The 27891-nt window shown below is 50.1% G+C and overlaps 1 protein-coding gene across 1 annotated transcript; it reads left to right on the top strand.

The window, feature by feature from the left end:
- Positions 1 to 452: 452 nt before the first annotated feature.
- CD99L2 (CD99 molecule like 2) lies at positions 453 to 27701 on the top strand (the record flags this gene model as incomplete). Its single annotated transcript, XM_080624679.1, has 11 exons — positions 453 to 510; positions 16612 to 16677; positions 17698 to 17736; positions 19114 to 19209; positions 19791 to 19868; positions 21069 to 21161; positions 23309 to 23371; positions 24419 to 24454; positions 24558 to 24671; positions 27188 to 27253; positions 27637 to 27701. 11 exons carry the CDS (start codon positions 453 to 455, stop codon positions 27699 to 27701), a joined length of 774 nt encoding a protein of 257 aa, XP_080480805.1.
- Between the last annotated feature and the right edge of the window lie 190 nt (positions 27702 to 27891).

The following is a 27891-nucleotide window of genomic DNA, read 5'->3' as shown; positions in this document are numbered from 1 at the left end:
CGCTGCTGCAGCCCATTCCCTCGGGCAGCAGCGACCGGTGCCCCGCAGAAGTTCGCTGCGCATCCTCAGCGCGAACTCTCCCCACGTCGATGAACAAACGCGGAGCCGGGCTGAGCCGAGCCCAGCGCAGCCGCCGCACACGCCCAGCGGAGAGGATGCGCGCCGGGGCCGTGGGAACGCCTTTTTGCCGCGACAGGTAGAGACGGGTAGAGGCGGGCAGGGCGCGAGCCGCGCAGCGCAGCAGCCTCCGGTTCCGGGACTCGGGAAATCGTCCCGGGCCGCAGCTCCACCCGTCACTCCTCCGCTTCTCACAGCCTTCCCATCTCTTTCCGCTGGGGCTGGGGCCGGGCCCGGAGCGCAGCCCGGCGGGCGGGGGGCGGCACCGAGAGCCCGCCCCGCCCCATCGGAGGCAGGCGGCGAAGCCCGCGGCAGACGCGCAGCCCCGCCGCGACATGGCCGGCCGCCGCCTCCTGGGGCTGCTCCTCGCCTTCGCCGCGCTGTTGGGCGCAGGTAGGTGCCGACTGCTCCGCGGGGCGGCAGCGGGAGGGAGCGGCCCAGGGTTGGAGGGGGGGGGTGGTGTCCCCCGGGGCGAGGTTTACGCATGATCGCGGCGGCGGGTCCGGCCCAGGCGCGGCGGAACCCCCCGCTCCGCCCGGCCGGGGTCGCCCCGCAGGATGTGCCCCCGAGGCAACCCCGCGGAGGCTGCAGTCAGCCCCCCCCATCCTCCCGTTGGGGACACTCCCGGTGCATGCAGCCTCCAGGGGGTGAGGCCTGGGTAGGGGGGAGATGCGCCCCCTAGGAAGGTCCCTAAGCAGGGCCCCAGGAGGACGCACCGCCCGCGGATCGCCCTCGGGGGGCGGTTGCTGCACCCCCTGGCCGCACCCTGCGCAGCGCCCCAACACCGCAGCAGATGGCCGGACGCCAGCCTGTGCGCCAGGGCCCGGCCTCCGCCATCCCCAGTCACTCCCCTCTCCCGCCTGCGCCGCTTCCTTCGCCCCCCGCTCCGCGGCGGGAGATGCTCCTGCACAGGTATTTTGACAGATATGATGGCTCTAAAACCTGTCATTAGATGACAATACTGCTGATTAAAGCATCTAAGAACGCAGCGTATGCTTCTGTGTAAGGAAGTGTCACAGTGATATTCAAACAAAACGTGCGATGCTGCAGGTATAAAGCTCAGGAGCAGTCAGTGTTTCAGATAATCCGAAACAGAGGGAGGCACAGAGCCATCGCAGAAGGATGATTTGGGTTTTGCCCTCTGCTTACTGAGCTGTTGAATTAGATTCTCTGCATGACCCAAATTTCTTGGGTTGCAGGTTGTATTCTCACTCTTTTTCAGTCCCAGTGCTATTTCTGCAGATCAGGCTAGTCTAACCCAGAAATCACTCCCAGTTGAACAGTAACTGGGAAGATAAGGAAAAAATAAAACAAGAATTTAATTTTTTTGGGGGGTCAGGTGAGGGCTAAAATCAGTGCAAAGCTTACCACAACTGTTTCCTTAAAATAATAATAATAATAATAATAATAATAACAATAATAATAAAATAATTTTTAAAAAGCTGTTTGAATAGAAAAAAAAAAGGCTTCTTAAAGGTTGTACAGAAAAATAGACAGCAATTATGTCTTGGGAAAGTTTTTCTAAAACTGTGCTATTAGCTAGGAGGCACCCATCAAACCCACACTGATTAGAACACATCAGCATCAAACGAAGAGTGAAATGGGCCATAAGCCGCTTTTGCTGTTGGAAAAAAATGGGTTTTCTGTGGGTCAGCCTGAAATTAGTCTCTGCATTAGGTGTTTAGCTACTCATGCACATGGAAGGGTGACAGCATGGTGCAGAGTTGCTTATGCTTACCAGCTTAGCTGCTATGTTTTTAATTGGTGGATATCAGTTGGACAGATTGGGCTAAGAGACTGTGCAGAAAGTCCTGATTTTAGGTTAAAATGTACAAAAAAAACCCTAAACTCGTAAATCAGCAAAAACCTGATTCATTTGTATTCCGCATTGTTCACAACATGGGCAAAGAAAAATGCTTTTCTGTTTCATTTTGAAGCACTGAACTGCTGGGTCCTGCTCTTAAATGTCCTTGGCTGTGTTTGTATCAAAATGAGTTTCACAGAAACATTCATAAATCATTCTTGCCAGCACAAGGCTTCACAGATAATTGAACAACGTTATGGTCAGCTCCTGTCTGAGCTGCTCTAAATTGCCTCTCCATGGAAATAACTACATAAAGGTAGGCGGGCTCTTGCACTTACAACTTCTTCTGCTGACACTGGACATGCAGAGATGAGGTACTGCCGCCCAGCTTCAGCCTTTCCACATGGCCTCTGGTTCCTCCCCTGGCGTTTCTGTGCTTCAGATGTGGCTCAGCTGGTGGGTGTCTCCTCATCCCTCTGTCTCTCTCCCAGACGTTTTGGAGCAGCTTTGCAGTGCCCATCCAAGCACTGAACGGGCCTTCCAGGTACTAGGGCAGCCTCCCTGCTGTCATCTCATTCCCACAGGAAGATATCAAGGGGTGGAAAGGAAGTGGGTTTCTGAGGCAGGGCTTTCTACCAGCTCCTCAGTGCAGCAGCAGAAGAAATCAGATTTTTTCATTGCCTCTATTTGCTGGCTTTATTTCCTGGCTCCTTTGGTAACAGTCTTTCCAGCACTGCCAGTGGTTGCAGGCAGCCCAGTCTCTTGCAAGCTTGGAGGTTTACAAACGTCCAAGAATCAAGGCAACCAAACTTGAGATCAAACTCATTACTTTGTTTCCTGCAGCTAAGGTCTGGATACACCATTGACACAGGAACGGTGTGCATCTTGGTTATGGCTGTCCAATAAAACAGGAACACCCCCCCCCCACTTTATAATTGAAAAAACATGGGGGGTTTTGGGTTTCCCTTTGGTCAAATCCTGTTGCATTTCCCTTCATACTCTGTGTGCTCCAGTGCCTGGTGGGCTGTTGGACATAGCCGTGCCACATCCATCCGCGCTTCTGAGCTGCTGTGATCCCTCTGCCCTCACCACCTCTATGGCTGTAGTTACAGTGCTGGAAATAGGAATTGCTCAAGATGCTTTCTAGTGCCACTGAACTCTGGCATATTCCCACAGTACAGTGACAGGCAGAAGCCTTTTGAGTATTTTGATGCAGTGGAGGAAGCTCAATTCCCTGCCTTTTTGCTGCAGCCAGAGATGAGTGTTCTCTATGCTAGCATGTTGCATGATGTTAAATTCCCAGATTGGTGGCTTTTCAGAAAGTAATTATGTTTGAGTCATCCAGGGCTAGCCACATGTTTGTGCAAAATAAGGAAAACAGTCCAACAAGGAGCTTCCCAACAGTCATTTTTAGCCCTCTCCTGTTCTCACCCTCGTGGTAAGCTACTACAGAAATGCAGTGATGAGCTTTCATGGAAGATGGCAGGTCAGTGTTCTTGCAGGGACCGCAAGGTTACCTCTTACAGGCCAGGCAGAAGGGACACATCCAGATTTTATGCTTTACGTTGCATTATAAAAGCTTGAAGAAAAGCTTCACAATTACAAACTGGCAATGAGCATAGTTGGGCACATCTTCCAAAGTTGCAATATCTCCAGTGACGGGCAGCTCTCCATGTTGTCATCCTGTGTCTTAATAGACAGTGTCTCACAGATCACCTCTTTTCTTGAGTGTGACTACGATATCCCACCAGCAATTGCAATAATTACTTAAATGTGAAAGTAATATTAGACAGTATAATTAGCTATTTATAACTGTTGCACAGACGGCTTCAGTCACTGCAGGCGGCTCCTCTGCACAGTCTCTGCACAACGGTGCCCAGCCAGCAGCACAGGCAAAGCAGAAAGGAGCCAGCTCTTTTCCAGATGTTTTTCCAGGTGTCCAGGCTCTGTGTTGCAAACTGCAGTGGTGGATGCAGCTGGCAGAAGAGGGGGTGCTGGTGCCAGGTAACCCACCAGTCCTGTGCCCATCGCTTGCCAGGGTCACTTGCCATGGTTGTACCACAACAGTTGCAGGGAGGAATGTGGAGTGGAAGGCAAACCCTTGGTTTGACATTGCTGTTGAGGCTGAAGGAGATAGCAGCGCTGTGTTAGGCATTTACCTGCATTACAAATCTTTGTTATAATACATTATTATGTTATTAAATTTATAATTACTAGGTATCAGCAGCAAGTCAAAGTAATACATTTAGAGAATAATTTTTAATTTTATAGAGTCTTTAGTGCCTGTGAAAAAACAGGAGAAACTTAATTGGTTTTCTTACAAATTATCTCTGATCTCTGAACAAATATGCATTAATTAAATGTGCCATGCCCAGATATTTCTGTACAAAGCTTTGGAAATAATTAATTCCATACTTCTGTTTGTATTTTGTAACTTTTTCTTCTACCAGCATAGTAGTATCTGTGCTAGGAAATGACCATCTAACTCTTGGGCTTGTTCCCCCTCCACAGAAATTAAATTTTTTCCTTACATCTGTTGCAACCGTTTCAGCCCTTAAAGCACATAAAACAAAAGAGTCTATTGATCTCCAGTGTTGACTAGAATAAACTTTTAGGACTGCTCAGTTTAAAAACAAATTGGTTTCTCCTTGGAAAAAATATCTCCTGGAGGTTTAGGGCATTGACTTTACAATTAACTAAAGGAGAAGTTGAGGTTTTAGTAGGCAGGGCTTCTGAAGCCACTCTAAAAATAAAATGTACATTTAATAAACTACTTAACACTGATGGCAGAGAGAAAAACCTTTGCAATAATTCCTTTGTTATCTAATTGATAGAACTTGGAATTGGTAGAAGAACTTGAATAGAGGAAAACAGGAGAAGATTAACACGGCGTACCAAAACACAGAACAGAAAGGGACTGGTTTTGAAAAGGGAACTTCAAAGTTAGGGATCCAAATGCTGGAGTAATGAGCTGTGATTTGGGATGTGGGCACGAGAATGCATTTGCTGAGTGAACGATGCTTTTGAGAAGGAAACAGAGCAACAACATGAGCCTGTTCCCCATCACAAAGCAAGGCGAATGCTTTCTGTACGCTTGCAGGGACTTCAGTGGAGCCACACAAGGTCAGGTTTTGATCTTCTGAAACTACTGTTGTGATGTGAATAAAGTTAATGTTAATACATATTTACAAAACTGTCTTGTAGTCACTCCAAGATCCTTTTTCATCGCTTTCCAGCCTTGTCTAAGAAACACAGAAAATTATTAAGGCAGGAGTACTGGGGCTACAGGCAGAAAGCTGATGCTGACTGCAAGCTCCTCTTCCCTGAGATACCGAAGAACATGAGCAGCATCTCGTGGGAAGGAGTGGGCCAGGTCTGCTGTAGGGATTCAGTGCTGGCACAGTGTATATTTGTAGAAAAGCCAAAGAAAGCAAACCCAGAGGCATTGACAAGATTTTGGAGGTGGCAGCTCAGACAGGGAGGAGGGATGCCATGAACAGCATCATTCTGCTGTTGGAAGGCTCCACAGGCTGATACAGGGTTGTCTCTAGCAAACTGAGTGCTGGGAAAAGGGAATTGCTCAGCGTTTTGCATGCCCTTTGAGATGCTTTCTTTGCCCACACACAAAGAAATCTGGTTAGAAAGAATTCGTGGAAGTTGGAAGAATCACACTGAAGGACATAATCTTGGTGGGATGTTCAGGGGTAACTGCAGTGCTGGCTCTAGAAGGGTGGGAGGTAAAGCAGAAGAGGTTTCCAGCCTCCAGCAAAGGAGGTGCTTGTGCTGCAAAAGGTACATTAGATATGTAATAAGATTTTGAACAGCACAGTAACATGTGATGTTAAAGCAACATCTGCTGACAAATATGAGCTTTTAGGGGTAGGAGCTTAAGGAAAAGTCAGATCCCTGTATGACCTATATGGAATGAAAGCAAGCAGCTAGCTGGAGCACACATCTCTCTGATGACCATTCATGTGTCCCTGCTAGTGCAGGACTTGGGTCATCTTTCCAGACAGTATGACCTGTGCAAAGCTAATGCCAGACCCTCCCTACCTCATTTGGATAAAAAAATCTCCCCAGGTCCCATCCTGCCACTCAGTACATAGCATTCCTCTCAGATTTGCATAATTTTTACTATAGATCCTGAGTGCACCCCAGGGTATGCTCTCATGGCATTAAGAGGTAGAAAGACCAAGAACTGGCAAAATGTCCCCCTTGCCCAACACATTTTCCCAAGCTGGAAGCTCTTTTGGCCAGAGAAATCCCTTTGTAGCTTGATGCCAGTGCAACGCCAGGCTGAAAAGGTCACAGACCCCAAAGCTAAACCATTTGGAGTGATGCTTCCAGCTGGTGCAAGCCTGCCCTGAACATTCCTTCTCCCCAGGCAAGCCCCTGCTCTCTGACCTGGAAGCAGGCTGGTTTGTAACCCAGATGCTTCAGCTGGGGTGAGCATTCAGCCTGGCCCTGCTCGCTGGGCATCAGCTACTGCTGCTGGTGACAGACTGTCTCACGCACTGTCAAGAGACACTGAGTGGATGCCATGCAGCTTGTGTGTAATTATTTGCCAGGAAACCAGAATTCGTTATTTCCCCAAATCCGCAGGACAGGACTAAGCTTCGAGCCAGTGTGTTTTCAAAATACACATGGATCCCAATCCATTTCTTTCGCCTCATGCAGAAAACAGAAGACTTTTAAGTGAGGTTAAATATATGTTTGAAAAAAGGTATGTTCTTTCTTTCTCTTTTATAATGATGGTCTTAACTGAGTGAATGATTTAGATACTTTTGCAGAGGAAAACTCAAAGCCATAACACTTGAATTCAGTAACAGTTTACAAATAGTTTGCTTTGTGTATTTGATACTATTTCCTCCACAAGTAAGGTCAGAGGGAGCAAGGGACCTGATGGTGGATTTGTCTTTGAGCTCAATGAGCTCCTATTTTTATGTTTCAAATTAGTTCACACCACATCACTAGCAAATGGTGCTCTGGTGATAAGGCAGCTGTTACCCTGGTAAATGGAGGCAAAAGTATTTGCTGTGCACCTCCTTCACCTAGGAAAGTGTTTTATCTCAGGCTTAAACAGTTGTCTTTCATGACTTTAAAAGATGACATTGTAAATTATAATAACAAAATAATTACATATATAGAAAAACAAAACCCAAACCATAAAATTGTCTAACAAATCTTTCAGAGTTTCTCCTCATAATTTGACATTTAACAGCAACCCCAGCAGATGTCTTTCAGCAGACCTTTCCCACCTGCTTAACAGAGGACTCTGCTTTTCCCTCCTACTAATACTTCTGGGAGGTGATGGATACTCGGTGCTCACCAGTTGGATGCAGGCCCGGGATTTACCTCCAGAGCTGCAGACACAGCTTGTGCTGGGCTCAGGAAGCAGCAGCAGCTGGATGCACACCCCAAACTCAGCTTCCCAAACCTCCAGTTTTCCAAACTCCTCTATGAAAGCAAAAAGCCAAACCCACCTTATTGAAAATGAAGCAGGGCAAAAGGCTGAGGGATGGGACACAGCTTTCCTTGCTATGGGTGAGCCAAGAGGTGTGGTCTTGTAGCTGATGGCTAAAAATCAGCACCAGATCCTGCCCCACCTGCTCACATTACCTATAGAGATTGCAGCCCCCACCCTGTTGTCTGTTCATGCTGGCAGCTCCTTCAGAGCAGCCTCGGCAGCACCACCCAGGCCTGTGATGCTCCAGGGATCCACCTCACCCAAAGCAGTAGATGCTGGATCCTAAACAACTCCCCACCCTGATCCAACACCCTGTGTTTGCAGGGTGAGGTGCTGTGGGAAGGTGTGCAGGCAGTTCAGGCACTGCAGCGGCAGCAGCCAGGCAGGAGCCCTGCACTGCAGGCTGTGTGATGGGACAGACAAATGCCTTCAGCAGGAGGAGAGGGCTGTAGCCCCCAACACTCTCCCAGGGCCTCGCTCCATCTGTCAGCATCGCCCAAATCTTCATTTCCACTACTCCTCTGATTTTAAATAGCACAGCACGACAGGAACAACACATCCCTAGTGATGAACCAGCACTTTTACTGTGTAATTCCCTATTTACCTACTTTTAACTACAGCATCTTCTCTCAATCTTTATCTGATGAGATCAGTCTCTTTCCATCAGGAATCAGGTGATAACCATTTAATCTCCCACTTCAGTCTTCTTTGGGCTTCTGCATCACTGTCTTTGTTATCAGCTGTTCTGTGCTGGCTTATGAACAAGACACTTTCATGCCACAATTTGTTGTCTGGTTGATAAACAGGCTTCTTTGGCCCTAGGCAAATTCACAGTCGTGATTTAACATGTAAGCAGAAATCAAGTGGCTAATGTGAACGTGCCTCAAAATGTTTCTGGTGGACAGCATGCAGGAAAATGTGAAAGCAGCCACGGGAAAAGGTACTTGCTGTGCTTTCTGACCTTCATGAGGGATGATGAATACAGGGTTCTGTGTGTCCCACCTTATGCCTGGTGGGGCTGGCCAGCACTCCTGGACAAAGGTTGTGCCAGGGTTGCCCACAAAGTGGTCTCAGATCAGATCCTACCTCCTGCTCCCAGCCTACTTTTCCCTAGCAGGGCTGATCTCCGCATCGTTGCACTGGGCCATGCCTGTCTGCCCTCCACTGCAGGGAGCTCAGGCTTGCGCTTGCTCGGGACCAGAATCACAGCACCCAAGTGTCTCCCCTTACCTTGCTGCAGGAGCAGTAATCCAGTTCTCCAATAGACCCCTGCACAGTGCATCTGGAGGGGCACAAACCTGAGTCCTGGATCACACTGTTGGCTCTTCTGTGACCTGAGAAAGTCATCTTTAGCTACTGCCTAAAGTCAGTGCTGGTTTCCCCTCTGCCACTTGCAAAGTGGTTGGACTCTTGAAATATAAGAATGATGCTGTTCACATAGTTTCATCCTTTAGGTATAATAAATTGTTCTACCTTAAAAAAAAAGCAAACAGCAAAAAAATCAAACAAACCAAAGAAACAGCAAAAGAATGAAGAGAAGAAACAACTTCCTTTCCCATCAAATGCATCTGTGAATTGAGGGTTACCTGGGGCATTTTCCCAGAGCTCAGTGGCAGAGCTAGGAAGGCTGGGACAGGCTGAGCTCCCCCTGCCAGCATTAGCCCACTGCTGCAATGTCCTGGTACCCAACCCAGGCACAGAAAACTGGGCATCATCCCATCCTCATTATAGGTACAGGTGGGCTCAGGCACTCCACTTTGTGGAGGAGCCTTAAATACTTGTGCTCAAAACCTGCCAGCCTTTTGCTCCTGATGCAATTGATCTGGGACTAATTGAAAGCAGGCTTTGGCAATCCTGCAGCAGAGACTTCTTTGACACAAAACTCAAAGAATGATTATCTTATTAAGGTTGCTTAGAATCACCTGCTCAGAAATGTCAGAGGGCCTTGGAAACCTTGAAAGCTTTGAGTGCTGATATTGAAGAAAACCATTTTCATTGCCATCTTGTATTGCCAGAACAGGGCTACCTGCTTTTTGACCATATTGGGCTGGAAGAAGACCTGGTGAAGTGTTTGTTTCATGTAGGGACAGGGAGAGAACGATGCTGTGGAACCAGACATGGAGCAGGCCCAGTCTGCAGCTGCTGGTCCAAGGCATCCCATGGGAAACTCTAATGCGAAGCCTTTCCCAGCTCTGGTAGCACCATCTCATGTGCAGCCCTAGTCTGGGCACCCCCTCCTGAACAGATGTTGTGTGGCTGTACAGATCTACCCTGGGCACTCAGTACGTCACCCCCAGCATTAGGTTGTCTCTAGCAGAGATGCAGCATCTTGGGGCCAGCTGGTGCTTGCAGCCCCTTCCTGCTCACAGCTTTGTCACAATGACGCACCAACACTGACAGCAGTGGAATGTGTGGAAACACTTTGTTTCCCTCTGACAGCAAATTTTCTCCTTTGCATCTCAGTTCCCAGGCGTGTGGAGAACAATCTCTTTGCCATGCTCCTGCAGCCTCCAAGCTGGTCTCTGTTTGAAAAGCAAAATCAGCTGGCAGCAACTGAGCTGCTCTGCTAATAGCCCTTCTCGTCTCATTTTTATTAATAAAACACGAAAACACAGTAATCACCAGTGGTTTGAGTTGTGAGACTGAGAGCAGGTGAAAGGGAAACTTTGGGAGGAAGGAGAAAGTTGGGATGACAGTTCAGCATGAAGAAATGCCTCTGGATTTGAGGATGCTTTCTGTGCCTGTGGGAGCCAGCTGGGTGGTCATGGTCCCTGGTGGGTTTGGCAGTGGAAGCTGGTGGATTTGATGGTGGAGCTGCCATTGCTCCAAGAAGGACAGGGATGGGGGAAGAGCTGCCTGAAGAGCCGCTCATCCTCCCACAGACAGTTCTGGAGCAGAGGCTCTTCTGACATGCCAAAAGTAAGGAGGAAAAGACCTGTCGTTAGACCTCAGCTTTTGACGTTTCCTTGTAGTGTCTATGCAAGCACATCTGGTAAATACCATAGACCTCTGTGAGCTGGTTACCAAGTGCAGATGCTGGGAAAGAGACGATGAGGGCACTTCCTTCCAGGTGTTAAATCTTGCTGTGGGGAAGTGAGCAAGGCTGTGCGAGATGGCAGCAGATGGGACGCTCCTCTACAGTGTGCTTCTTGTCTGTCGCTGGCAGCTCCTGTGGAGCACCGCAGGGTGTATGGGGCAGCGCTGCTTCTTTGGGTGCTTTGGGAGCAAGCTGGAGGTCTGTCCTTCCACCTGAGGTGGGGAGAAGATGCGTTTGGACCTTTGGGCAGACCTCAGCATGGCACAGGGTGGGTGGGCACTGCTGTCCCTCCAGTGTCCAGTGCCAGCAAGGGCTTGCTTTCTGCTCACCATGACCTTTCTGTTCCAGTGCTGATGGTGTCTGCTGGAAGGAGCCTGGAGCCCACCTGATGCAGGCTGGTTTTGGAGGTTGCGTTTTCCTCGCCACCTCCATCCCTGTTGCTGGGTGCTGAGCATATTGTGCTGCTGCTGAACAATTCACATAATTCCTAGTAAGCCTTCAAATCAGATTGCAGCAGTCATCTGCTTCTCATACAGCACTGAAACACAGAACTACTCTGTGGCTTAAAGCACAACGTGTGTTGCCCTGTACTTGCCCATCCTGCCCCATCTGGCATGGCTCACCAAGTCGAGGGCACACTGGGGTGTTGTGGAGCTGATATTCCCAGCAGGGACCCAGCAGTGTGGAGGGCGTTGGGGGTGATGGAGCTTGCGTGGGTCACGATGGCAGCACGATGGCTTTAGCAGAGGCTTTTAGGCATTTCCGTTAATAGGTTTCAAACATAACCACCATTAGTCCCTTCACAAAGAGAAAGTCTTCATTATGCAAATTCTCATCTTAAAGCTTTATTCATGTGCTTCCTGGCAGGCTTTCCTTTAATCTCAAGAGCAAGATTGCTTGGAATTACCATATACCCTTGTTAATTGCATTAAAAAAAAAAAATATTCAGCAGAGGTTGTTTTTGCCATAATCAAGAATGATTTTGATTAGTACTTCTGGAAATCACAATGTTTCACTGGAAATGGAGATCCAGGACGACAGCATTAGTTACCTTGTGTTCCCTGCCAGGACCAGGGGCCATACCAGCCAGGTGCTGTGTCCCACCACTGTCACCTGGCTATGCCTGGGACTGGGGTGATGTACCTCCAGTGTCCCCCATTGTCCCACTGCTGTGGTGGGTGCAGAGGGCTGAGTTTCACCCCAGGCAGAGCCCTTGCCTCCCCTTGCCTCAGCGGGCTGCTGACATAGATGCTTGTGCAGGGGCATCTCCTCTTGTCTTCCCTGGCAGTGGTAAAGGAGATGGAGAAAGTTCAAAGGCTCTTTTCAAGGCAGAACTAACTTCAGGAGGAGGTCTGTGTTCAGGAGACAGGCTGGGCACATCTGGAGAGAATGCAGCTGCATGAATCTGGCTAGCCAGAGCTGCTCCCAGAGGCTGTCTGTAATGCCGCAGCTCCGAATTGCTCTGCTCTCCTTACACGCATAGGGCTGTGCTTTGGTCTTAGTGGTCAGCAAGTGCTCAAGACCTGCAAGCAATGTGGCATTTGCAAGTAAATTTCCTGGGTGCTTGGTGACATGAGCCAGCACCCAGGCAGTGGTGGTGGAGAGCACGGCTGTGTCTGAAGCTCTGGTCTGTGCTGACCAGGATCGCTGCTCTGGCCAAGGGCAGTGTGCCATTGCGTTCTCCAGAGGTCCCTGGGGACCCCCAGTTTAGGCAGAGGCAGAAGAGACCTCACCTGTATAGGAGCAGCCCTTTGCTCCCCACAGACCTTTGGGGCTGTATCCCTGCCGAGAGAGCATTTAATGCCACTGCAAGGGTGCACCACCAGCAGCGCAAGATGGCTCTGCACCCAAAGCCCTTCCACCCCTGGCACCCTACTCAGTGGTTCCAGTGCAGCCGTGGGTGCCCTGCATAGGGAGCTACCTGTGTGTGCCAATACCATAGCTCAGAGCCAAAACACCAAGGTTGGTTGCTGGGGAGACCCTGATGCCTGTGACCCTCTATGCACATTTTCCTCCTGCTCTCCTGCCCTCTGCATTGCTCCTAAGGTAGCTGCATAAAAGTCAGGCAGTTCGACTTACTTTCTGCTGCCCTTGTACCTGCTTTAAATTCTCCCGGAATCTCCTGGGCTGTCAATCTCGTACCATCGCGGGCTCTCAATTCCCAGGGAAGCTAAACACATATATATTGCACAAAGAGATCTGTGGGCTGGCGCTAAAAATGGAATACACCTTGCTCTGAGTGCTGCAGACGGCCTAGCAATACACTGGGTGTGAATTATGATACTGTAATTCAAGCTTTGTCAAACAGTAGGGCTTAATTAGAATATATATATAATTGTAAAAGCTAAAAAGCTGACGAGTACAATTGCACGTTTGAGCTGCTTGCTGCAGAAAATAATGAGGAACGAATACATTAAGGGCACAGAACCCTTCTATCTTCAAAGAGCAGCTAGCTCTGATTAAAAATACCCCCAGCAAGGTGAGGGGAGTTGGGGAGAGGCAAAGGAGCTGGCTTGGCCATAACTCTCACCTCTGTTCTATAGCCTCCACCCGACTCAGCTGCTGGTGGGTACCCCCCACTCCCCATTCTGGTGTTGGAGGATTCCTATTAGGTACCACGAGATGTCCCAGCTCAGTTTCTTTTGATTGTCACATTAAAGAAAAATACGGAAAATACATCTCATTTGCCCATTTCACCCCCTGCCATAGACCCGCAGGCCTGCAGATGTTCAGTGCCCTTGGCCAGCTGGCACCCAGGGCTTGAATCGCCTTCCAGCTGCCCCTGGGGATGTGTGTTTTCTCCCAGCAGCCAGAGAGGAGAGTTCTTTCAGACCCACTGAAATGGGGGGGGAAAGAAAACCCAAACTAGCCTAGTCATGAACCCTGGCAAAGATCCCAAGCTGGTCCCCCAATACCAAGCAACCAGAGGGTTTGTGTATCAGTGGGTTTATAGCCCTGTAAGAGGTTTCAGGCAGCGTGGGTACATCCTGCAGTGGAGGTGTAACATCAGGGCATGCATGACCCTGATTGCTGGGCATGCACTGCAGACAAACACTTCTGCAACTCAGCAGCAGGCTGTCTGTGAGCTCTAGTATGGAGGAGCGTGCCCAGCTTCTCCCAGAGAGTGTAAACCCATCATATAAAGGTTCTCTCTGCTGTGCGTGGGTTCCCATCAAAGGATGAGCTTTTGGAACCTAGGAGACCTACTCCTCCTGGGATCATGGAGCAAAGGGATTTGCACAACACACTGCAGGGAGCAGCAGTGCTGCCTCCCAAAAACCTGCGTTTGCAAGGTGAATACATGCGTGCGAAGGGCTGGCTGGGTTTTAAGCATCTCACCGTGAAGTGCTGAGTTTGTTACTGCTTAATAACTGAATAAAAGGATAAGGATGCAAGCGTTCAGCTCTTATCTGTCGGAGCGAGCAGGCAAGTTTGCGTGCCTTTGACGGCAGCACTGTTATTGATCCATAAAAGGTGAATTATGTCTCTATAACACCCTTTGTATGAAATAAAGTTGTTGTCAGCTTCAATTAACTGGCAATCTATTACTAATCCTCACCAATGCCTAGGGGATTCCTGGGTTTACATTGCCCTGGAACAGGATCTCAGTTTGCTATGGGCAGCGGTTGGAAAGCCCTGCGAAATGGGCTGTGCCAAGCGCTGCAACTCCTAGGGAAGGTTGCCCCGGGTGATTCAGCATGACAACAGTTTTCGTAACCTTCACATGGGCTGCATGAACGCCTCTCCCTAGCAGGGTGAGATTCCCCTGGGATGCGGTTGCAGCTGAGACATGTTAGCGGTTGCTGTTTTACATCAGTCCCCTGAGGATGGAGGGCCCTGAGAACCTTTCATCCCCCTGGACCCAGTCCTCAGGGCCAGTCCAGCTGGCTCTTTGGAGTGTGATTCTGGAAGTGGCACACTCCTGTTGTCCTGCATGGAGAGATGCTGAGGGAAGTACCATGCATGTAAGTGCCAGTGGGTCCCATGAGCCCCTCAAAGCCAGGCTGGAGGGAGCCCATTTCTTGGGGTACTTACATTCCTTGCAGGGCCTGTGTCCTCACCAGGGGAGTGTCTCCATGCACTCCCATGAGCACCCACTTGCCCTCACTTGGTGTTCGAGCTCACACATCAAAGGTGATGCGCTAACGTCAGGACTCATCTTGCAGAAAATCAGCACCCTTAACGTCTATTTAACCATGGAGAGCAGAGGGAGCAAGGGGGAGAGGGAAGGGATGGCTCCTGTCATACCAATGCAAGTCGTGGTGCTGCCACCGCATCTCTCCTGCCAGCTTGCCCTGCCTGCTGCACAGGCAGAGGGAACTGAAATGAAACGTAGTGATGGTGCATTTCCCCAGTGGGGTTTGTAGTGCTTCTCATCCTGCCAGAGACACACCACAGTTCTTCTCTTCCACCTTTTTTTGAGCACAGTTTACAATAGAAAGACAAGAATGACAAAGCCCTGCTGGTTCCTGAAAATCCAGTAAACATCGGGGAAAAAGCCATGCTGGGAAAGGAATCCTGCATGAAGTTGACAGAATAGGAAGCTTGGGACAGTTGGCCACAGCAGTAATGAGCTTGCGAGGTCTCAGGAGGGATATGTAGTGATTTAGCAGCACCCATTCAAGCACTAAAGCTGGGCGGTTGTGTCTTTTGGCACCGTAGATGGTTTTGCCTATTCTCTACTCTGCTCCTTTGCACTTAGACCACTGAATAACCCTGCAGCTTTATCTGGCCTGTCTCTGGTGACAATATTTTGCCAGCAATAAGGCCCAAGATGCAAATATTTCAGCAAGGGAGCAGAGGGGTGTGCAAGAAGGCTGAGGGTGCTGAGCATAGCCCTGCCGTGCTGCTGTATGGAGCAAGGGGCTCATTCCACAGATTTCACGCAGTGGTAACTGGGCTCCACCTGCAGTGGGTGACCTGCCACCAGCCGTTCCTCAGGCTCACAGGGGAAGCATTGGCATCCTTCATCTCAATGAGAAACATGGCCATGGGCTGGGACATGTGTTTGTTACTTACCCCCAGCAGCAGCTTCACACCAAGTGCTTTGCCAGGGGAGAGAAGCCCATAGCAACTTTCCAGGCATTTAACTTCCCCTCAGGTTCACTGAGCGTACATCTGAATAGATGGCAACTGAAACGAGGTGTGATGTGTGAGTGAAACCCAGCTGGAGGTGTTGCGGCACTGAGTGACCACTCTCAGTTCAAGTTTTTCACCAAAACTCTGATACCTGCTTTCCGATGGACTGATGCCTTCCCATTGTTATTGTCCATGTCAGTAAAGCTTTAAATTTATTCATGAAGCACACTGGAGCTCAGGTGGCAATAGCTAAATCCATTTAGCAGTAGGAATAAGAGGAAAGCCATTTTAATGTTCTCTTGCAGTGCTGCAGTACTTAGCAAACCCAAAGGATATTAATTACTCAGCATGCTCTGAGATGTAAAAGCATGAATTTATCAAGACAAATACATTCAGAACTAGGGTAAGTCAACAGTAATTAACACCATGTATAAAAAGGACAGAGAAAGGAAGGATTAGCTGGCCCTGTTGCAGGAGAATACGGAATAGCGCCGAGTTATCCCTGGGATATTATAAAGTGGCTGGAGTTGTGGTGAGGCATCTAACAAAAACCCTTGTCTGTCCCTATCAGGTGTATCCCTGGGATGAGGTTTGGGCCTGGTTTGCATTACCAAGGCAGAGTGATGCTCTGTTATGTTGTGCTTGGCAGCCAGCAGCAGCATTTTCATGCGAAGCCTTTGATGTTGGAAAGCACTCGTGAAGAAGAGGTGCAGAGGGCTTTTTTGTTTCTCACCCGGTTTGTCTGCGCTGTCCCAATGTTTTCATGGTGTTTAGCAAACATATAATCGTGAGCACAGCCACACATGAGTGGCAGCCCGAGAGATGAATTGGTAGGCTCTCCTTGACAAATTTAAGCATAGCATGTGTTTTTATACTGCATCCATTAGGGCAGACAAATGGAAAATCCAGAGATGACTGCTCTGCAATTTAACAGTCACAGCATTCAGAGGAGGCTGATGTCTTCCTCATCGCTGATGATGGGTCAGGCTTGGGAAAAAGCAGCAAACAACTAAAGCAATTTGAGCAAATGAATCTAACCATGCTGTATTTAAAGGCAGTTTGCTTTGTGCGGAACAAGTACAACCACTGCTGATTCTTCGTCTCCAGGTCATGGGGACAATTCAGATGACTTTGACCTAAAAGATGCCCTGTATGACCGCACCACCAAGCGACGTAAGTCACATTTATTTATTGTTTTAAAGAGGAGAAAACAAATAGATGCTCATGGATGCAATTTGTTCTTTGGGGTCTGGTGCTGGTGGGAGGGTTGTGGAGGATACAGGCTGCCTCAGCTTCTCTGCCTGAGGAGATGCAATGTCCATCTGGGCTTGCCAACAGGTAGGACTGGGGATGGGCCAGGAGAAGCTGGTTGCTGACCATGTGCCCTTCACTTTCTGATTCCCATGAGCAAAACAGAGAGGCATGGCAGAGATTTGACGTAGCAGTGACACTGAGTGTGTCAATGAAGGGTCTGGAGTCGGGTCACATCTCACAGTACCAGCACACTGGAAAACAAGCCCAGCAGAAACACTCCAGTATTCAGAGGCGCAAATGAAAGTTAATGGGAATAGAGCGGCCACAACTCTTGCTTCTAATTTATTCATATACTTGGCAATGGTCATCACTATTAATAGGTAGTCCTTTACAGGGGGTGAAAAAAGCAAATGATCCCTCCCTCTAAAGGCTGACTGTAGCTTGTTTTAGCTCAGGAGCAGCCAGGGGGGCTGGGATCTGAGCATCAGGATGCCACCAAAACTCCTCTAGCTGACAGGGAACCTCCTGTTCATAATGCAGGGCTGGAAATTATCTGTCATTTACCTGACTGATCAGGCAGGGGACAGCAAAACCCTGGCAGCTTACTCTTGTTTTCCACAGTGTTCTGTACGGTGTGTGTCCTTGCTGCTGCCTCCAGGAGTCTTAACTGTGAGCACCTTATCACAGCTCCCTGCTTTTGGCTTGACAGGATGCTGGCCTGCACAGAGGCAGCGTTCAGCCCCAGCCTCAGCTGTGCCCTGCGGAGCTCTGGGCTCAATCCTGTGGGGTTTTGGGGCTCTGGGCTCTTGCGTTTACAAACGCAGACCAGCGATGCTCAGCTGGAAAGCTTGTGGCAGAATATCGGCCCTTGATTCTCAAGCAGAAGTGATGTGTTTTCAGTGATGTCCGTGACTAAGGTTTTCCTCTGGTTTGTCACAGCGACTCCCATGGTCCCCAGGAAGCCGGCAGGTGATACAGGTGAGACCTTCTTGTGTGTGTATCGTTTAAGCACACTCACTATGGGGTTTGCTTCCCAGGGGGGTTTCAATCATGTGAACCCCACTGCAGGCTGCCCATGTGTGGCTGGTGCTGCCTTGGGGCACCTTTACTTGCCCATAAGAAGGCTGGCACTGGTGTACATATGTGCACTCCCCTGCAGGGCCAGAGTAAATGCAATATTGATATTTCTGTCCATGCTGAAGGTGAGTGGCAGTGGAGCATTCATGGCCAAGGCTGAATTTTGCACAGTTTGCAGTATCATAATGGAAAAGGCACAAATCACTGCTCAGCTACACAAGGGCTTTTGTTTCTGGCTGAATGGCACTTGCTAGCTTTCCTTCCAGGAGGGAGCGCAGAGGATATTTTCCTTCCTTTTTTTTTACTCCAACCTCTGCAGAAAAGCCCAGCCTGGTGACGTTTCCCTACCCAGAGAAAGAACATCTCTCTGACTGTGCCCATCAGATGCGCTGGCTGGCCGGCTCCACAGCATCTGCCCTGGCTGAGAAAGCTCCTTAAATTCACCCGAGTTTCACTGCTGGCAGCTCCTCTGGCTCAGCTCTGGCCAAATATACCTACTTAAATATAGCACGGTCACAAGAGCCGAGGGTTGCTCAACCCTGCTGGGGGAGCCTGAAATAACCTGCAGCGAGGAAGTGCTCGGAAGTAAATCTGTTCACCCATGCATCAGGACCTTGGCACAAATTTAAGCAAATCCGACTGTCCAGCTCCTTGGCCACCACAGTCTTTGCTAGGGAGAAGAAGAGACAAGAGCCAGAAGCACGTGCAGTGCTGCAGGGTTTGGATCACAGCCTGAACAAGAGGCTGTTCGATCCAATAAACTCTCCCTGGGAAATGGACGTACACTGAGACCGAGATTTCATCTTGGCAAGTTAATTCTTCCCTGGGGAGTGCTTTTTGGATGAGTGATGGCACCAGGGGCTCCTGCGGTGTGTTCATGTGCTCTGCTCAGCCCAGGGTCACTCACAGGTGGCCATGCAGAGAGCAGAGTGGGGCCCAGCCACTGGGTCAATGCCCACAGCAGCTTCTCATCTGCACCAGAAGATGCCTCAAAAGTGTTATTTTGGGGTTGTTCAGTCTTGGGGTGCGCAGGAGCCACAGCTCAGGGAAGAGGAGTTGAACAATGTCCAGGCTGATCTGAAGGCTCTGCAATATGGTTGTGATTGAGCAGCGGAGCAGCTGGATGCCCTTTTCAGCTCCACACTGACACAGGTACTTGTGGCCTCCAGCAGTTGTGCAAGAGCAGCTGCAGAGCTGCCATGCAGGAGTCGCTGCTGAAAGCCTCTCACTGTTCCACAAGCGATGGGTGTTTTAACAATCCCTTTTCTCCTGCAGCAGGCTTTGATTTGGCTGATTACTTTGACACCATTCCGGAGACTACCACCAAACCAGCCAAGCCGACTCCAAAGCCCTTCCCCAGGCCAGGGAAGCCAGGTACTGGGAAGCTCCCTGTTTCCTGTGGAGGGTGCATGTGTCCTCGCCTCGGGGCTCTGGACAGGGGAAAACACTCTGCAAGGAGTGTTTTCACTCACCGATTTCATCAATGAAGTAGAACATCCATACACACATACATAACCACCTTTTTGGTGGTGCGTGGTCCTGCTCCTGCATGCCATGGGTAGCTGGTAGGGCTGGCATGGGACTGGCCTCACACTGGCAAAGCTTTGGTGAGTGGGTCATAGCATGAATCCCCCTGGCACATGTTTGGGGAGGGTTTTCTGCTTGTCCCCTTCCCAAATTCAATCCCTGCTGGCACGCAACATGGCTCAGGGGATCCCTGTGAAGGCACCCGCCACTCACATCTAGAGCTTGAGTATCCGAAGGGCACCAACAGGCAGTGAAGTCCCTGGTGTCAGGGGCAGCTGAAGCTGTGTAGGGCTCAGAGCACAGAGCCAACCACCCCAGCACAGCCCCTGTCTCTCTGCAGGGAGGGGGTTCCCCTCCCAGCACTTGTCCAAATGCATGTTTCAGAGAGTAATGTCATTTTTGTCTCTTTTCCCCCCAACTCCCATCAGACAACAGCTTTTGGGATGTCATCCGCACCACAACCAGGCAGCCAAAAACTACAAGGCCCCCCCCCAAACATAACCCAGGTGAGTATAAGCACCCCAGCCCTGCGGCTCCACCCCAGCTCTGCTGCTGGCGCAGGCAGAGGGATGCGCCATGATGGCAGCATTGCCAACAAAAACCACACGGCAGACAGGGTATCTTGGTTTTGCCCTGCACTTCCCTGGGCATCCCAGCAGTTCCTGGACTCTTTTGCATTCCTCTGTCTAAGGCCGTGGGCTTGCTGTTCCACCCAGCATGGCACAACACAGCCATTCCAGGCCCCACCAGCATACCATCCCACAAGGACACCCTGTCAGTGGGCACTTTGCTGCCGGCTCAGGCAGAGTTTTGGCAAAAGGCACTCCCAGGCTTAAAAAAACCCCTAAAAAAATCAATTTTGGTGCGAGCTGGCAGGAGGGGTGAGGAGCTTGGGTTGGCTCTGGACCATGGTTTTAGCCACTGTTTAGCAAAGGTAATAGCTGATCTGTCAGAGCCAGGATGCTCAGGGTACCAACCGGGCCATTCACAGAGGAAAACAGCATCAAGCCATCAAGTTGCAGGCTGCTCCAACTGGCATGTTACTGTGGCCTAGATGCCTCCTTTCCCTCCACCCTTGGGAGCACTTCTTTGGCTCTGACCTTTTCTACCCAGCTTCATTTATCTGACTGCCTGGCACTTGAGCCACAGTGTGGGACTCTTTCCATGGGAAGAATGTGTTGTTTCTCACCACACATGAAATGGGATGGGGTTGGAATGTCTGCTGTGATGCAGCACAGCAAAACCAGGAGAGATGCTTGTGTTGGGGGCATCATCTCATTCATCAGCGCTTTTCCCTGGCAAAGCTGAGCATTTCCATTAGACGCTGGCACAGGGTGCCCAGAGAAGCTGTGGCTGCCCTATCCCTGGCAGTGTTCAAGGCCAGGTTGGACTGGCCTTGGAGCAATCTGGTCTAGTGGAAGGTGTCCCTGTCCATGGCAGGGGGCTGGAACAAGATGATCGTTAGTGTTCTTTCCAACCCTAACCAGTCTAGGATTCTATGATCGATTAATTAATTAATTGAAGAACAACCCAGCCTGTGGCCAGCACTGCTAACCCCCATGTTGTTTTCTAGCAAAGAATCCTATGGATTTTGACTTGGTTCTTTCCAACCCTAACCAGTCTAGGATTCTATGATCGATTAATTAATTAATTGAAGAACAACCCAGCCTGTGGCCAGCACTGCTAACCCCCATGTTGTTTTCTAGCAAAGAATCCTATGGATTTTGACTTGGCTGATGCCCTTGATGATAAGAACGATGGGAAAGATGCTAGGAGGCCGGACATAAGGCCAGATGAAGGTATGTTCACTTCCCCTCTCTGTGCTGCTGCCCCCCAGGCCCAGCGGGAGGTCCTCCCAGGAACAGGTTCTCCTAGCAAACAACAGGGTGGGGAGGAGCAGAAGTGCTGCCTTGCCCATGGCTGCTGCCTGCACCAGTGTGCCCTGGGGGAATGCAGTGTGTCGCAGGCAGCACAGCCCCTTCCTCCAGGGCAGAAGGAGCCCCTGCCTCTGCCATCCTTGGCAGAAAGGGGCTCTGCCTAACGACCTGTTGCTTGTCTGCAGCTTTCTTTCCCAGGGCCTCTTCTGATCCCTTAAATTGTGGTGATTGTGTTAAGTTCCCCTCGTCCTGTACCTGACAGCTTCTTAACCAAGGACATGTGCTATCGGGGCTCACAGTCATTGCCAAAACATAAATCTAGAGCCAGGTTAAGTCCTGGCATAACATACGCTACAGGCTGGGAGATTTTTTTTTCCATCTCTACAATACTCTGGTGAATGAATCATTTGTCTACGAGGATTGTTCCCTTGAGCACTTGAGCTGGAAACCAGACTTTGCAAGGCTAGTTTATTGATGTCGAGATGGCTGTATACCCTGCTCACATGCGTAATTAATAGTCAGGTATTTTATGAGATTGAATTAACTGGGTGACTTGTCTGCACTTTGATATTCTGGGCTTGTTGAGGTTTCAGACTCCTGTGAGGTGTTGAACCGCTGGAACGTGGCATGGGTCACAAACCAGCACACAGGTTCCCCAGCATCACTGCACCCCGGACTGCCTGGGACCGCTCCGTGTTCTGGCATAGTCAGGGTTGTTTTTCCTTTTTACACTCATTACTAGGCCCATAAATCTGTTTCTATGGTAAACTGGTGAATAAGGCAGCCTCTTCCAGGCGTCAAGGCAAAGCTAACCCTTCAACAGAGAAGGAGCCTTTTGCTGGCTTAACGTTGGGTCTCTTCTCTCATCAGGCGCCTTGCTGCACCCCTCTGGGACTGAGCCAAGGGGTTCAATGGCACCACTCATTCAGCTGCTGATTCCCAGGCTGTGTTTCTATGCACCTATCCTGCATGAATTAAGCATGGCTAGGATGAGCGGGGCTTTCAGCAGTCTTGTCTAATGAAAGGTGTCCCTACCCATGGCAGGAGGTTGGAACTGGGTGAGCTTTAGTGTCCCTTCCAACCCAAACCATTCGAGGATTCCCACTACAGCTGGGTCCAAGATAACATTTTCACCTGTACCGAGACGTGCTGCTACTCAGTTCTTCCACTGGAGCTGCTCTGTCCCTCTAGAAAGGGGGGAAGTCAGCTCCCTGCTCCCTGCCTTCAGGACCCTGGGCCAGGCTGGTGTAGCCCATGGCTCACCAGAAGCAGCATGGCCACTGCACACACCAACTGCTTCTTCCTCCCTCCACTGCCAGCCAAGGCTGAGCAGCCAGAACATCTAATGAACTCATAAATACATCAGTCATTTCAGTTAAAAAATAATACACTAGTATTCAAACTTTGATTCAGGGGTATTTCTTTCAAACTAGACTTAAAGTCAGTATCATCTCTTTTATAAGCTTAAAATAATTTGGGGTTGAACCTTTTGTTAACATCTGGTGTCACAAGAGAAGTGGAACTGCTTATTGACCTGTCCCTGTTCTTGCTGGGGATGGAGTAGTCAGCAGACTGGGTGCCACTGGTTGAAATGGGTGTGCAGGCCCCTGCTCTGGGCCCTGCTGCACCGAAAGCCCCGCACAGCTCTTCAGAATAGCCAGGTTTAGAGAAAACAGTGAAAGGAACAGAGCAGCCTCCGCCTGCCCGGCAGGGAACCATTCCCCAGGAGCAGGGTTTGCAGGAGGTCAGTCCCACCCTGGGTGCAGGATGCTTGCAAGGTGACCTCTGCCCAGAATCCCCCAAAGTCCTATTCCCAGGCCCTGCCCCTTCAAAAGCACTCAGGTTTTGGGATCCCTCGCATCCCAAGCAAGCCATGTGCTATTCTTCCTTCCTGTTACACTGTTTTCTAGGCAGCTCTGGCTGCATTCACCTTCCCAGGATGGCGGCTTTGGTGTTTTGCTGAGTGGATGTGGCTTTGTGCAGGTTGAGGGGTGAGCTCCCCCATACCTCCTGCCAGGGCCGCATCTCCCTTCAGCACCAACCGCTGTTTGCTCCCGTTATCTTTAAAGGGTTTTCAGACGATGACCTGGCCAGCATTGTGGACGGCGGCTACAGCCCGGACAAGAAGAAAGGTAAGCACCGACGTGCAGATGTTCTCTGCTTGCACAGTTGCAGCTCGGACAGTAATCAGCAATAACCAGCCTCCTAGGAAGCACAGTGCACACAGCAGCACTTGGCTTCCTGTGGGGAAAGGGGGTCTGAGCCATGGGGCCAGGGGAACACAGTGGTTTTGGCCTCTGTGGTCCTTGTGCCAGTGGTTGGAGGTTCTTATTTGCGATGCCAAGGAGGCTCTGCACCTCCACCTGCCACCAGAGACCCACGTCTCCAGTATCACCTGGAGAGCAAACGCTCACCCCCGTGCTGTGAGCACGAGCCTGCATTTGCCTTCTACCATGCGACCACCGATGGTTGGAGCAAGGAGGGAAACCAGCAGCAATCGTTAAGCCTGTGCATTTGTGAGGATCCACAGCATTAAGTATTAAACACTGTCAAGTAAAGAGATGAAAACCACAGGCCAAATCAACATTTAATGAATCCCCATGCCAAGGACGAACCACATCAGAGGCATTAATACAATGCTGACCTGCTTCCATAAATTCAGGATCTAAGTGACTTGGTAAGGACTGCAGCTTCCTGCAGGAGCAGCTTCTCCTTCCAGCCCAGTTTCTCCAGGGAAGGTGATGTTAAAACAGGCTTCAAGCCAAGTGAGGATTCCCTGACATTATGGAGCGTAGCCAGTAACCGCCCTGTCACGGCCAAGTCTGCTGTGTAACTGTCTGACAGCGTTTCATTTGTTCTCTCTTTATGCTGAGAGCAGCAGAGGTGTCAAGGGGTGGAGGTGAGGTTCACTGTGTGCCCGCAGAGGTGTCTCCCGCAGAAGCTTAGCCCAGCACACACAGTGGGATAGGAGCAGGTTTACACCCGTCTGAGGGGCAAGGATGAGCTGCAGAGGTTTGGGTCAGCAGAGATATGTGGGGGGATGTGTGCCCCCCTCTGCCCAGGGGTGCCCCAGGGACCATGCTGCCTCTCTCCTGCATCCCTGCTCTTTCCCAGGATGCCCAGCATGGCAGGGGGGAGCAGAGGGGCAGGGGGCTCTCATGGGTTTGTGTCTCTTGCAGGTATCGGAGGCAAAACCGATGACGACTACAGTGGAAGTAGGTACCACCATGGCCATGGGGCCAGCAGTGGGGCTGTGGGATGGGGGGGCGTGTGCCCCACCACACAGCACCCCGCTCTCTCTGCACCCCACAGGCACAGTGACAGATACAGGGACAATCGCTGGCATTGCCAGCGGCCTGGCCATGGCGCTCATCGGGGCTGTCACCAGCTACATCTCCTACCAGCAGAAGAAGTTCTGCTTCAGCATCCAGCGTAAGTCATCCCTCCCCCCACCAAGCATCTCAGGGGCACAGAGCAAGCACATCCTTATTTGCCCCTTGAGTCCTGCTGCCATTTTCCAGCCTGGAGACAGGAGGGGTGTATCAAGCATGCAGTAGCAAACCAAAACCGCAGCCATGGGTCATTGAAACCCCTCACCCATCAGGGCAGGAACCCACCAGCAACAACAGCCCCAGGACCCATTGCAGAGCCTCTCGCAGACAGTCACAGCCAAAGATCAAACCAGCAACACCAAACAGGATAGATATGGATAAAACCCACACCACCCCAACACAAACAAACCAAAACCTTCCCTTCCCCCCCAGAAAATCTCAGCAAGAGGCAAGAACTCACCAGGTAGTAGCAGCAGAGGAAGCACAGCAACCATCTGCAGCTACAGCAGCCCTAGGTGGTACAGCCCACCCCACCCTGCTGCAGGTGTGCAGCAATCACTGCAATTAAGTGCAAATTAAGCAGCAAAGCTTCCTATTCCCACAAAGCACTGTTTGCACGAGCTGCCCCATCAGGTTGCAGGAGGTGTCCAGCAGCATCACTCCACAGCACTGGCCTGGCCGTGGGGGGGCTCCCGCAGCCCCTCATGGGGTGGTTGCAAACAGCTGGAAAAAGCTCTTTTTAAATGAATCAAATGAAACGTTCTGCGAGTCTGCTTTGCTCAGGGGGAAGGGTGTTCAGGGTTGGAGATTTCTGTTGGAATTGTGCTATTTTCCCAGTTGTGCCTGAAACAAACAGGAGCATTTTGGTAAATTAGATCAGCAGGAAAAGTCAAACGAATGTGATGGAATGAAACACTCTTGTATATTCCCCCCACTTAAATGATATTTTGGCAAGAATAAATAATAATAATAAAAAAAAGAGTAAAGGCTTTGATGAGGAGGAAGCTGAGAGACACAAAGCCCCAGAAAGGCAGCAGGAAATTAAAGTTAATTATAAAGGAGGATTAATTTAAGCCATCAGACATGGCATGCTGGGCTAATGTCAGGCCTTAGATGCACTGCAATGCATGACAGAAATCTAAGAGCCGTCAGCCACTGCAAAAGTGGCTTTTTATTGAAAAACATAAATTGCATTTGGTGCTATCCCAGCAAAACACATGTCTTGGGGGGTGGTGGTGGTGGAAAGCAGCGCTAGTGTATAATGACCACCCTCCTGATGCTGAGAGAAACGGGCTCGGCTCTTTTCCTTGCCCACCCATCAGCTGGAGTGAGGCTTTGGCACCATGTCTTGGTTTTCAGTCTGTTCTGATGAGTGTTTGCTGATTCCTCTGCAGGACGTGCACATAATGTTGTTCTTCATCCCGCTTTCTTCTCTCACACCGCATCTCCTGCTCGTGAGCCATGCCCTGGGCTAGGGCTCAGCCTCCTGTGTCCTGCTGCATGCCCGGGCAGGATGGGAGCTGTTGGCGCTGCCCCGACTGCTCCTCTCCTCCATGGCTCAGCAGCTGCAGCGTCAAGTGCTGGAATGGGGGTTTATGGGGGTTTTTTAGCCAATTTCTATCTAAAACTGCTGCCACATTGCTACATGAGGGCTCCCATTGCACTGCTTTGATTTAATCCTGGCAATTGTCAGTATGGATGAGCCCCATCAAACCCTGGGGGTGAGGCACAGCAGATCCCTGCCACACTTTGTGCTGCATTTAGATGTGTAAACAAGTTTAGATACCTGAACAGTGCGTGTTGCATGGACGCAGTATGGATAGCCTCATCCTCCTTTGGCAAACCAGCACAGCTGCCTCCCCTTCCCTCATCCATCCCTGTTGAGATGCAGCATTCCCACCACTGCCTCTTTCTCCGAGGTGTCCTTTAGAGGAGCTGTAGAGGCTGGCTGAGGCCCATGTCACACCCAGGACAGTCTTAGCTCAGTCTGCAGCTCTGAGATGGGCCACGGTGAGCAGTGCTGCCCCTTCCCCTGTGCAATTGCACATCCCCTCGACTGCCCACCAGTGCAGTCCCTCAGCCGGGCTGTGCACTTGTTGCAAACACTGGAAACTTCTTTGCATTTAAATAAGGGACTTATTTGGGATTTGAGATCCTGCTGGGATCCTGCCTCATCAGCACAGCCCTGCTTTAAACTGCCTCTTGCAGCTCTGCATAACTTAGGTTTTAATGAGCGTGATCCTATCTCTCTGTGCTCAGACCTGTCCGGAAGATGTACCCACTCCATGCTCTCCTAGTTAGGTGCCTCAGTGCCGTAACGAGCCTTGCTGCCTCGCACGGTAAAGGTAAAGCAAGAGGCTCAGTAAAAAGGGCTGCTGCTAGAAGCTGTGCCTTCTAGGCAAGCCTCTCTGGTCACTTTATAATCCAGCAATGGTTTCTCAGCACCGTTGGTGGTTTGCTGATGTTTCCATACTGCTGTTAATGCAGAGGAGGTTGCAGAAAGACATCTTTGCTTTTGCAACAAGGTAGGCCCATTGCCAGAGTATTTAAGGCATCAAAGCAAATCATGGTAACTTTCTACTCTCCCATCTCACTTTCCTTATTATTACTTCTCAGAGGGACTTAACTCGGAGTATGTGAAAGGAGAAAACATGGAAGCTGTCGTAAGTGAGGAACCCCAAGGTGAGAACCTTGCATTCCTTACCCTGTCTGCATCTGGCCCCAAAGGCAGCTTTACTGAGGGACTGTAAGAAAGCCCTTTGTGCTGCACCGTGTCGCTGTGATGAAAACACCACTTAGGAGATGCTGCAGCTTTTTGTTTTTCCCCCTTTATTGCCCACAAAGCAAAGCCATGGTCAGAAACTAGAGAGCTCATCTTGCAAATGATGGCAGTTAATAATATGTGGTTTCAGCCATCGAGAGCGTCTCATACAAGAAAATTATAACCAAGGCTGCTGCAAAGGCTTATCAAATGTCACATACAACCAGCCAGTACTGGGCACCAGTTGCTTGTGCTCGGGTCCCATCATGTGCTATTGTATTCATGACTTTTTCTTTCTTCTCAGTCAAATATTCAGTCCTGGAAACACAGTCAGCAGAACCACCGAAACACGACAGTGCGAAGATGTGAAGCATGACCCAGGGCTAGAAAAGAATCAGTCGGCAGCAAATGGAGATCTTACATGCTTGTAATTTAGCATTTTATTTAATTTGACTCCAAAGCTATTTAATGTGTACTTAGGCTTGAACTGGCTTCTTATTGCTCTAGGCTTTAGGGTTAGAGTGGTTGTGTGTGTTTATTTTTTGTAAAGAAGTATGTG

Source organism: Psittacula echo, assembly GCF_963264785.1.
Source record: "Psittacula echo genome assembly, chromosome: 8".
NCBI classification, from domain to species: Eukaryota; Metazoa; Chordata; class Aves; order Psittaciformes; family Psittacidae; genus Psittacula; species Psittacula echo.
The sequence above is the reverse complement of the archived record's forward strand: the minus strand, read 5'-3'. Positions and strand labels throughout refer to the sequence as shown.